At 61.6% G+C, this 12,084-nt stretch overlaps 1 protein-coding gene across 2 annotated transcripts in view; it reads left to right on the top strand.

Moving 5' to 3' along the window:
* The window catches only part of TSNARE1 (t-SNARE domain containing 1), a 115,075-nt gene that overhangs the window by 97,766 nt on the left and 5,225 nt on the right, over window positions 1–12,084 (top strand). For both annotated transcript variants that reach the window (XM_043483429.1, XM_043483426.1), the window contains one exon: window positions 6,337–6,442. In XM_043483429.1, the coding sequence (XP_043339364.1) occupies window positions 6,337–6,432 (96 nt within the window). In that variant the 3' untranslated portion in view covers window positions 6,433–6,442. The remainder of the gene's footprint in view (window positions 1–6,336; window positions 6,443–12,084) is intronic.

Below are 12,084 nucleotides of genomic sequence, written 5' to 3'. Positions count from 1 at the left end.
CCTGGGATGCCTGGGACAAGGCCTGCCCTTGAACTGGAGGCTGAGGGGGCAGAGAAACAAGCCCTGTTGGTCCAGGATGGGCGCACACATGCTGGAGGGAAGGGTGTGAGCCGCCGTGAGCTTTACGGGGTCGCAGTCTCCCTGGGCAGCTGGGGCTCCACCCTGAGTCCTGCTCTGATCCCCTGCTGCTGCGCCCTTCACCGGGCCTGGAGCCCCAGAGCCCAGGCGCTCAGATTCCTCCAGACAGCAGCCTGGTCCCTGTGGGTGGGGAGGGGCCTGGGGGCCTCAGAGCTCCAAGTCAGTACCCTCCCCTCCTCGGGGGCCCTGCTTGTCCGGGGCCGTGGGAGCCGAGGCCTTGCTTCTCACCATGGCTGCACCCCTCTGCAGCTCCGGGGGTCCTCCCCGTGCCTTGCTCAGGCCGGCCCACCCCCAACAACTAAGCCCAGCCTCGCTGCCTCACCCTCGCTGTCTTTCCTGACTGCACACTCTGGATCTTCATTCTCGTGGAAAGGGGCAGGCAGAGGGCAGCAGCTCTGTGAGCCCGTTGGACCAACTGGCCAGTGTCTACTTTCCCTCGACGTGGACACGAGCCTGTGGAGGCTTGAGGGCGTGTCCACAGAGCCCTTCCCTGGGCCCTGAGGCTGGGGGGCCGGTCTGCTCCTCTTGCTCATCCTGCTTCCGCTGAGTCCTGCCAAGCTCGGGGCAGCAACCGTCCTGGGATCGTGGTCACCTTCAGCAGCTGTAGCCGGAAGGAGGCACGTTTTGAGCAGAGGAAAGGAGGGCCGGGGACCTCAGAGACAGCTCCTGGTGCAGCCAGGGAGCACCTGGGCGGGCATCCTGGAGGTGGTGATGCTGAAGAGTTCTCTGAGTGAAGCTCTGCAGAAGGAGGGATACGTGGGAATGCCCATGGAGGGGGGTTGTCGGAGCAAGCCCCCTTCCCAGACCATCACGTGGCCACCCCCTCCCACAGGGGGAGTGGGCCAGGCCAGGCCAAGCCAGGGCGGGGCAAGGGGAAGCTGCAGCCTCACTGAAGCTGCGGGAAGCCAGCTGGTGTCCCGGGCAGGGGCGGGGAGGTGCAGCCCTCCCCAGCCAGGGAATTAATTCAACAATTACTGCACCAGGACTGCTTCTGACCCCACGCAGCCGACACTAATTGGGCCCCAATCAAGAGCGTAATTCAGGTTAATTGGCTCCCCGCCGCCAGCCCCCATCAGACTCCTTCAGCGTGGGGCTGCCGTTTAAGAGTGATTAATCAGCTGACACTGACAGCCGGGGCACCCGGGGCGTGGGGAGCCAGGCAGGGGCCAGCGGAAGACCTTCCCGGGTGGGGAGGCAGGGCGGGGGTCCCCCTACCGGCCTCCTGTGTCCTGTCCCCATGGCGTGCCCTCCTGTTCTTTCCCTCCTGTGTGGCCCCTGGGCGGCTCGTCCCAGCCACTACTGATGGGTGTGAGCAAGCTGTACCTTGCAAGCCTCGGCGTTTGTACCTCTGAAGTGGGTGTGCTCGGGCCCCTTGCAGGGCTCTCCCGAGGCTTGTGGTCACCTCTCCAAGAGAACTGAGGCGGCGGCCACCAGGAAGGGGCTGCTCTGTCTTGGGAGCCTCCGTGTGGAGCCCATTCCCCAGGGGCCTCGCGACTGCCTCGTGGGAACAGGCCCCAGACAAAGGGCAGGGGCTCTGGGCAGCCCACCACGCTTGCTCCAAACAGTGACCTCGTCCTGGCCGCCCGGACGTGCCCAGCGTGGAGTTCTCCATCTCTGGAGGCGTCTGTAGCCCTATGAGCATCCTTGTTGAGGCCACCCCCTCCTCTGTAGGACATGATAGACTTGAGGGGCCTGTGGCCCCACTGGCCTTTGACCCCCACGTCCTGGACCCAGCTCCTGGGGGACAGGAACAGGGCCCAAGGGTGCCCAGGGCAGTGAGGGCATCAGTGAGCGGGTTGGAGGTGCTCTTGTGGGGTGCCCAGGGTGGGCCTGGACGAGGTCCAAGATGCTGCTGGACCCACAAGCTCTTTGTCTGAAGGCCTCTGGCACCTGGGGTGCAGCTGCTCTCTGGGGTTGGTGGAGGAGACAGGTCAGGGCCTGGACTGTGGTCAGTGCAGGCTGCCATAACCGACCCTACAGAAGGGCAGCGGAAACAGTGGACATTTACAGTCTCAAGACTCCAGAGACCGGAAGTGTGAGATCAAGATGTCGGCATGGCCGGCTGCTTCTGCCGCCGGAGGGGGACTCCGCTCCAGGCCTCCCTCTTGGGCTACAGACAGCTGTCTGTGTGTTCACACGGCCTTCTCCCCTGGAGCTGGTCGGATGACCCTGCTCTAACCCAGTGGCCTCCGTGAAAGCCCGTCTCCTGTTCAGGCTGCGCTCTGAGGTCCTGGGTGAGGTTCAGTGTCTCTCTCGGGAGCTCAGCTCAGCCTATAACCCTGGGCCTCCCAGGTCTGTGTCCTGGAGTCCCTGCAACAGGGGGCCAGGGCGGTGCCCTCAGTGTGGGGTCATGAGACCTTGGTGTGGACGAGGGTGCCCCCCAGCTTGGCAAGTAGGGCTTCGGGGGTCCTAGGCCCCTATTATCCTTCCCACAGCCTCTACCTGGGTCCCTGGGCTCCTCCTGCCTTTAAAAATGGCTCTGAAAGTGAAAGTGAAGTCGCTCAGTCGTGTCTGACTCTTTGTGACCCCATAGACTGTAGCCTACCAGGCTGCTTCGTCCATGGGATTTTCAAGGCAAGAGTACTAGAATGGGTTGCCATTTCCTTCTCCAGGGTTCTAGCTCCATGCAAAAAAGGTGTGCCAGTTCTTAGCACCTCGAGGGGCCCTTCCAGGCCCGTCTCCCTTGTTGGATGCAGTGGTGTTAACAGGAAATCTCATCATGCCTCCTAAGGATGTCTCCTCCACGCTTTACTGGAAGGTCATGGATGTGGTCAGGACACCTCCGTTGGGAGCCAGAAAGGTCAGCCCATCAGTCAAGGTGGTGTCTGGGGTGGCTTCCTGCTCCCCGAGCTCCTGGAGGGGCTGTCATCTCACCGGCTGCTCCTGGGGGAGCCCAGTGTGGCCTCTGTCCCCTCCCCAGGGCCAGCCCCTACCCCACTGCTGGGGCCAGGCTGGGCTGAGCCCTGCAGCTCTCGGCGATCCAGCCCAGCCCTGCAGAAGCCGCCTCCATCCCTGCGGGCGAGGCTGCAGGTGCCGGGGGCTGAGCAGAGGCTGGGGGGTGACGGGGCTCTGCCTTGTGCCATGGGAGGGGGCCCCAGGGGCCGGGACCGCAGTGCATCTCGTCAAAGCCTGCCTCTGCTCCTCCATCTGTCCTCACCTGAGCATCTGGCGGCCCCCGGCCCGCCTGTCATTGCCTGCCCGCCTCTTCCCCTTGAAGTCGGATGGGAGACCCAGCATGGTTCGCTGCAGGGAGGGGAGGGACAAGAAGGGGCAGGCCTACTGGAGGCTGGCGGGGCTGGCAGGGCCCGGGGATGCTGCCTGCCGCCCCCGTTCCCCCCGGTGACCTGTCCTGCTGCTCTTGGGGCCACTCTCCCTCCAGCCAGGTGCCTGGGCTGCTGCCGTGGCTCCCAGCCCGCTGCTTCCCTTCCCCTGCTCTGTTTGACCTGGTGGTGAGGTGTGGAGGGTGCACAAAGGGGCACCAGGGAGGCATGGGCCTGGCATAGATGGAACCCACGCAGGCGCTCAGCTGCTGTCCAGCTCGGGGTCAGCCTGAGGGTCTGGGAAGGCTGATCCGGGCGGGCCGGGCACAGACACCCCTCCTGCCGGCTGTGAGCATGAGGCCAGGCGGTCCCAGCTGGGCTCTGCCTGGGCCACATGGATGAGAAAGCTGGGACTGTGATGTGCTGTGACTGTCTGGAGCCTGGGAGGCGGGCAGTGTGCCCCAGCCACACACAGGCAGGTTGTGGAAGCCAGCCCTGCCTGACCCTGACAGCTGTGTTTCTCACGGGCGTCCACATTCCCGCAGATGGTCCCCATCAGTCCTCGTGTGGGGGCCTGGGTGTGCGAGGGGTGCTGAGAGCTTGCAGTGCCCATCGGCCCTGCTGTGGGGGGCGTGGAGTGTACACGCAGGCCTGCCACGGGCGCCGGGTTGGAATCCTGAACTGCAGCTCGTGAGCTGGCAGCTCTCTGTCTGCAGACGTGTCGACAGGACCTGCCGGTCAGTGTCGGGGAGGCGCTGAGTCCACACAGCCCCAGGGAGATGCTGGGCACACGCAACGTTTCTGAAAGGGGGCTGTCCTGCTGCACACGGACCGCGGCGCTGTCCAGGGTCCTGCAGGGTCTCTGGCTTGGAGCCCCTTTCCTCGGAGCCGCTCCCTGCCAGGAGGGCTGTGGGCTTCTGACCTCTCCACCCCCAGCTGTGGGCTCCCTGAAGGCTGCGTCTGATTCATCCCAGCCCCTCCCCCACACAACTGGCATGTCAGGGCAGCAGTGTGACCTGTGACGATAGCTGGGCAGCGGGGCAGAGAGGTCCAACCTCAGATAAGCACCATACCATCTGTGAGGCCGGGGCAGGTCACTTAACCTCTCTGAGCCAAGTCCTGGCCCAGGACACGGCATGACAGTACTTGTCTGCAGGCCTGGGAGGCAGGGCTGTTCTGATTATGGCTGGTCATCAGGCTGGAGTGGCACTGAGGCAGTGAAGAGGGGCGTTGCTCATCCTTCCGTCACCCAGCAGATCTAAGACACCACCCTGAACCAGAGTTAAGTCCCGCCTACTCCAGGGACCCCGCCTACCCTGTCCCTGCCAGGTTCTTCCCTTCCCCACGGCTGAGTCAACGTTCTACTGTAATGTCCACTCTAGAGCCCAGAGCCACCTTGAGAGAGTGGATGGACAGAAAGGTGGATAGATTGGTGTGTGTGTGTGTGTGTGTGTGTGTGATCATGTTGGTGGATGGGTGGATAGGTGGGTGGACGGATGAGTGGATGAGTAGATGGAGAGATGGGGGTGTGTGTGTGTGTGATCATGTTGGTGGAAGGGTGGGTACATGGGTGGATGGATGAGTGGATGAGTAGATGGAGGGATGGGGGTGTGTGTGTGTGTGTGTGTGATCATGTTGGTGGATGGGTGGATACATGGGTGGATGGATGAGTGGATGAGTAGATGGAGGGATGGGTGTGTGTGTGTGTGTGTGTGATCATGTTGGTGGATGGGTGGATACGTGGGTGGATGGATAAGTGGATGAGTAGATGGAGGGATGGGTGTGTGTGTGTGTGTGTGTGTGTGCGTGTGTGTGTGTATGTGATCACGTTGGTGGATAGGTGGGTGGATGGATGAGTGGAAGAACAGATGGAGGGATGGGTGTGTGGACTGGCAGGTAGGTAGATCAGTGGAATGAATGGATGAGTGATGGAAGAATGGAAGGAGTGCAATAATGATTGGATGAATGCAGGGCCAGTGCCAACATCTGCTTGATGGCTCAGATGAGCTGTCGGGGGACTCATCCTTGACCTCTTTCCCTTCTCTTGAGTGTCCCGTCACAGCCAGGTTCTGAGGTTTCCCCTCCTGGTCTTGCCCCCATCCTCTCCAATTCCCCTTCTGCTTGAGGCCTTTGTCCTTCCAGGGATCGGTCTTCCTTCTTCTCCCCATCCTCCTGTTTACTTCCTAAATCACTAACTTTTGTGAAGTTAGAGGCCTTGTCACTAACCCTCTTGAACTGCTTGGTGACCTCCCAGGCTATTCTAAGCTCTCGCTTTGCCCCAGGTTCCACCTTGGTCCCTTACCTCCCACCAGCTGGCATGCCTGGGGAGTCACACCCCCTCCATTCAGGACTGGGAGAGTTAGAACTCTCCCTGACGAGTTCTCTGGCACCGATCTGTGTGTCTTCCTGCCCTGAGGCCTTTGATGGTGGGCCAGCAAGTTGTAAATTTGTAGTGACCACAGCAGCATGCAGGAATAAGAAATATGTCTGCAGAGGACTTCGCGACCAGCATTGGTCAGACTCCGTGCTGTGTACTTGCCATGTGTCATCTTATTAATTCCTCCAAGTGTCTCCTGGAGTCCATGGCATCGTCTTCTACTTGCAGAAGAATCCAAGGTCCCAGGAAGGGATGTGGCTAAGGAGGAGGGCAAACCAGGAGCCACACGTAGGCCTGGCCACCTCTGGAGTTGCGGGTATCTCACTGGCTCTCCTGCCTCCTTTCCTGTGGGCCTGGGTCCAGGGCCAGCCCAGAGCGGCTCTTGGATGAGTATGTGCCATCTCAGAGCAGAGCCCCCTGCAAGGGACAAGGTCTGTGTGGGCCTTGGCCTCAGGTGGGCCCACCCCACTCCAGTCACAGGCCCACTGTGACTCCCATCCCTCCCCAGGATGGGAGGCCAGGAACTCAACACATGACAACAGCCTCTGTCTCTCTTTCCAGCTCCGGAGACGCAAGGTCAAGTGCTTCCTCCTGGCGGCTGGTGTCACTGTCCTGCTGGTCATCGTCCTCATTGTTGCCACCTCTGTCCGAAAGTGACGCCGCCCGGGTAGGTGCCATCCCGGCCCCCACGCCACCCATCTGTTCTCCTTGTACCACCCCCATCCATTCATTTACCCATCCACCACCCACCACTTATCCGTCCACTCATCTCCCCATCTCTGATCCACCCTGCTGCTGCTAAGTCACTTCAGTCACGTCCGACTCTGTGCGACCCCATAGATGGCAGCCCACCAGGCTCCCCCGTCCCTGGGATTCTCCAGGCAAGAACACTGGAGTGGGTTGCCATTTCCTTCTCCCTGATCCACCCACCCGTCCACTTATTCATCCGTTCATCCTCTGATGTGTCAGCCATGGACTGGGCCCTGCTGACCAGTGGTGAACAAGGCTGAGGGCAGCCCACGTGCCTGGAGCTCACAGCCCAGGGCAGACTCTCCTGAAAACCCCTGTGTAAGCACTGACTTCCAGAAGGTCATGACTGACCAGTCCCCTGGGACAGTGGTGAGCAGAGTCAGGCAGCAGACCCTCCCCGGAGCTTCAGAGGTGCCTAAGGCCCTGCTGGCCCTTGTGTTGGGTCCTGGCCTCCAGAGCTGGGAGAACACCCCACCCCATCTGTGGTCATCTGTGATGGCAACCCAGGGCATAGATAGAGCTCCGGGTGTCACCCTTGGGGGCGACATGCCTGCTACTTGGGTCATTCTGCTCACAATGGTGGGACGGTCATCGTCAGCACCATGCAGCAGGGGAGACTTAAGGCCCGCAGTCACACGCAGGACACTGCCATGTCCCAGCCTCGGCTCCGTCACCGGAGGTGAGGGCCCATGATGACGGGGCTGCCTGCGCTCCTGGGCCCTGGGCAGGGATAGTACCCGGCGCTGAGGGGCCAGCAGGGAGGGGCTGCCCTCCACCCGGGCCTCCCGATCACTCCAGCCACCTCTCATCTCCTTCGGTTTTCCCCACCACTCTCCTTTGCTCCACGGGCTGCCCAGCCCTCCCGCCCCACCCTCCCCTGCACACCCAGCTGTGACGCCACCCCAGGGCCAAGCAGTGCTGCACCCTGAACTCCTGAACCCCTCCCACTGTGAGAGGGAACCCAAGGATGCGTCCTTGGGCCAGGCGCACAGACCCTGCGGGAACAGATGATCCACCTCCAGTGAGCTCCCTGGCTGGAGCAGCCTGACCACAGCCGTGCCCATCCCCTGGGGAGACGGAAGGCGAGGCTGAGACCCAGGCCACACGGCCGGCTAGTAGCCCCTTTGTGGCCCGTGGGCTCAGAGGGCAGGAGGGGTCTCCAGGTCCTAGCAGCTCACAGACGAACAGTGGGGAGGGCCTGGGGCTAGGGCAGCTCAGACCCTGGTAGACAAGCTGGGAGTCAGGCCCCAGGACATCTGGGCGGGGGTCTGTGGGTGTGGATGTCCCCGGGCCCTGTGGGACCAGGGGAGCCCTGAGCCCATCCCTGTAGGGACACCTCATCTCTGGCGCATCACCAAGCGGGAGAGACCCCAGCCTGTCATGCTCAGGCGCCCTCTGTGACCTGCAGGCCAGGCAGCAGGGGTCTGCGGGACCTGGAGCCCACCTGCTCTGGGCGTGGCTTCTGCAGAGTGGAGGGGCTGCCGTCTGCGTCTGCCTCTCCCTTGCTGCAGAGTTGCTCTGAGGACAAAGGCAGATAATGGCTAAATAAAAACAGTGCTTTGAGGAAGGAAAAGGCTCTATTCAAATGCAGGGGGTTATTACTTCTGCTGAAAAAACAGGCCCTGAGGGAGGGGCTCCCTGACACCTGCAGCCTCACATGCCCGTTTCTGTGTGTGTGGGTCAGGCAAGGCCCTGCCCTCCAGGGGTCTCCCAAGGAGGGGGTGCGGCCTGACATCACCCCCGCCCCCACTGTCCAGGCCACCCCAGGACCTCTGCCGACTCCTGGGGCTGTGACTCCCCTATGCTCAGTTCTTGCCAGCTGCCAAGGTCTGCAGGCCCATCTCTGCCAGGTCCTTGCGGGGGCTGGGGGTTGGGGGTGTGTGGGCGGGGCAGGTCAGGACCTGCAGGTCTCCAAAGTGGAAGGACCCCGTTCCTAGCCCAGCCAGCCTCGCTCACCTGTGAGCCCCTGCACTCAGTTTACAGCAGCATGAGGGCTTATCTAGGACCAGGGTCAGGGCTCAGAGCGGGACCGGGGTCAGGGCTCAGAGCGGGACCGGGATCAGGCTCTGTGTGTGACCAGGATCAGGGCTCAGAGTGTGACCAGGGTCAGGCTCAGAGTGTGACCAGGGTCAGGCTCTGTGTGTGACCGGGGTCGGGGCTCAGAGCGTGACCGGGGTCGGGGCTCAGAGCAGGACCGGGGTCAGGGGTCAGAGTGTGACCAGGATCAGGGCTCAGAGTGTGACCGGGGTCAGCCTCAGAGTGTGACCAGGGTCAAGGCTCAGAGTGTGACCAGGGCCAGGGGTCAGAGTGGGACCGGGGTCGGGGCTCAGAACGTGACCAGGGTTGGGGCTCAGAGCGGGACCGGGGTCAGGGGTCAGAGTGTGACCAGGATCAGGGCTCAGAGTGTGACCGGGGTCAGCCTCAGAGTGTGACCAGGGTCAAGGCTCAGAGCGTGACAGGGTCAGGGCTCAGAGCGGGCCGGGGTAGGCTAAGAGCACCGGGTCAGGGCTCAGAGCGGACCGGATCAGGCTCTGTGTGTGACCCGGGATCAGGGCTCAGAGTGTGACCAGGGTCAGGCTCAGAGTGTGACAGGGTCAGGCTCTGTGGTACCGGGGTCGGGGCTCAGAGCAGGACCGGGGTCGGGCTCAGAGCGTGACCGGGGTCGGGGCTCAGAGCAGGACCGGGGTCAGGGGTCAGAGTGTGACCAGGATCAGGGCTCAGAGTGTGACCGGGGTCAGCCTCAGAGTGTGACCAGGGTCAAGGCTCAGAGTGTGACCAGGGCCAGGGGTCAGAGTGGGACCGGGGTCGGGGCTCAGAACGTGACCAGGGTTGGGGCTCAGAGCGGGACCGGGGTCAGGGGTCAGAGTGTGACCAGGATCAGGGCTCAGAGTGTGACCGGGGTCAGCCTCAGAGTGTGACCAGGGTCAAGGCTCAGAGTGTGACCAGGGCCAGGGGTCAGAGTGTGACCGAGGTCGGGGCTCAGAGCGTGACCGGGGTCAGGGCTCAGAGCGGGACCGGGGTCAGGGATCAGAGTGTGACCAGGATCAGGGCTCAGAGTGTGACCTGGGTCAGCCTCAGAGTGTGACCAGGGTCAAGGCTCAGAGTGTGACCAGGGCCAGGGGTCAGAGTGTGACCGGGGTCAGGGATCAGAGTGTGACCAGGATCAGGGCTCAGAGTGTGACCTGGGTCAGCCTCAGAGTGTGACCAGGGCCAGGGGTCAGAGCGGGACCGGGGTCAGGGATCAGAGTGTGACCAGGATCAGGGCTCAGAGTGTGACCGGGGCCAGGGCTCAGAGCGGGACCGGGGTCAGGGCTCAGAGTGTGACCGGGGTCAGCCTCACAGTGTGACCTGGGTCAGCCTCACAGTGTGACTGGGGTGTGGACCACGTCTGTGGTCCGGGTCGAGCCTCCTCAGCCCTGGTAGGGACCTCAGATGACACAGGAGCAGAAGCAAGCGTGCCTGTCCTGATCAAACCCAGCTCCTGGCCCCAGTGCCTCATCTCGTATCCAACCCCCTTGCCCTTCTGGAAAGTGCTGTTTCCAGAAGTACCTCCAGGCCCGGTTGCTTTAAGCAGATGTGAGAGATGAAGGTTTGGCGTCAACCTTGGTTTTCAGGGACGCAATCCCAGAAGCCGGACAGAGGAAGCTCTGGGGGCTCTGAGTCCCTAGCATGGCTGGGGCATGTACCCCTGTGATTTCTCAAGATGCGGGGCGGGGTGTCAGGCTGCAGGGACACTGGTTTCCTGGTGCCTGGCACAACTGGCTGGCAGCAGGATTGCCCAGGTCTTGGCCATGGCTCTTACGGGGAAGGAGCTGGTGGAACTGGTAGAAGAAGTTGAGTCCTTGAATCTGGGGGGCTCCCCTGTCTCTCTGTCCTCCTGGGCACCCGCAACTTCGGCGTCTACAGCCTCAGGATCTCTTTTCACGTTTAACTGTGTTTGCTCTGGACCTGTCTGTGTGTCCCTGTGGGCTGTGGGCTCTCTGGGTCACAAGGCCTGGTGCAGAATGTGGGAGCAGCTGGAGGAGGGAGCAGGGGGTCAGGGCAAGCAGGGGCTTGTCCTTGCCCACTCCTGCTGGGGTCACAAGGCTGGGCCTCAGCAAATAGGAAATTCCAGTATCTGGGCAACAATCCATGAAGCATTTTTCACAAGCACAAAAATTTAAGGGGCTCAATGGAGGCTCATAGCAAATCATGTTTTTAATGTTTTCTGAAAGCCGTGAAATATCGACCTTAAAGCCATTAATTTCCATTTGGGAAGTGAGTGGTGGGGTCTTCATCTCCAGGCCCCTCTGTGCACATGTGCAGCTGCAGCTGTGTGTGCGTGCACGCTTGTGTCTTCATGTGTGTTGTGTGTGTGTTTCTGTGTGCATCTGCATGTGTGTCTGTCTGTGCGCATGTGTGTCTCTGTGTGTACATGTGTGTCTGTGTGTACACCGTGTCTCTGTGTGTGCTTGTGTGTCTGTGTATACACATGTGTCTCTCTGTGTGTGCATGTGTCTCTGTGTGTACATGTGTCTCTGTGTGTACATATGTGTCTGTGTGTACACTGTGTCTGTGTGTGTGCATGTGTGTCTGTGTGTACACTGTGTCTGTGTGTGTGCATGTGTGTCTGTGTGTACACATGTGTATCTCTGTGTGTGCATGTGTGTCTGTGTGTACACACGTGTATCTCTGTGTGTGCATGTGTATCTCTGTGTGCATGTGTATCTGTGTGTGCGCATATGTGTCTGTGTGTACACATGTGTATCTCTGTGTGTGTGTATCTGTGTGTGTGTGCACATGCGTGAGGTCAGGAGGGAGGGGCAGACCCCACCTTGAGCTGCCTGCTCCCCCTTCCCAGAGGCTGCGGTGGTAGACAGAGCGTAGCATCCGGGTGGGCAGGAAACAACTGTGCTCCATCAGTAGGAGCTTTACATGGGAGAACCTCACTTAGTCCTCACCACAGCCCCATGAAGGAGGTGCTGGTGTGTTCTCATTTTTCAGAGGAGAAAACCGACACACGGAGAGATGAAGGGACTTACCGGGAAGGGAACAGCACAGAGGGGTGAGCCTTCTGGGGTTGGGAATGCCAGGGAAACGCTGCCCAGAAGCCCAAGTGGCCGTCCAAGATCACAGAGCAGGAGTGCGGGGCCAGGCTCCAGCTCGGGTCTGAGCCACCCTGAGGTCTGCTGGGACTGCAGGTCGTCTGCCTGGCCAGGGTGGTCAGTGGTGCTGTCCTCGGGGCGTGCCTGCGAAGGTGGCTCAGATGACCGCTCTAGGCTGAGCCTGTGAAAGGCCTGATGGCCTGGTCACCTGCAGTCTGGTGACACTGGGCAGCCCTGCCCGCCCTGCCTCAGCCGGTAAGCGTGCCAGCTGGGGGCGCTGGGAGGGCTCCCTGGAGGTCACGCGGCTCCCTGGGCGTTTATGCATGGAAATCTCCCCCTGGGGCCCAGCACTCACCTTCCAGAGCCCCTGGTCAGCGGGCAGGTGGGCAGAGACCCCTGGGTGAGGCTGGGGGCAGCGGGAGGAGGGGGAGGGGCTGTGGCCCCATCGCGGCCCCGATCTATGAAGGGGCGTCCG

The sequence above is a fragment of the Cervus canadensis genome, chromosome 12 (genome assembly GCF_019320065.1).
Source record: "Cervus canadensis isolate Bull #8, Minnesota chromosome 12, ASM1932006v1, whole genome shotgun sequence".
Classification (NCBI taxonomy): Eukaryota; Metazoa; Chordata; class Mammalia; order Artiodactyla; family Cervidae; genus Cervus; species Cervus canadensis.
The sequence above is the reverse complement of the archived record's forward strand: the minus strand, read 5'-3'. Positions and strand labels throughout refer to the sequence as shown.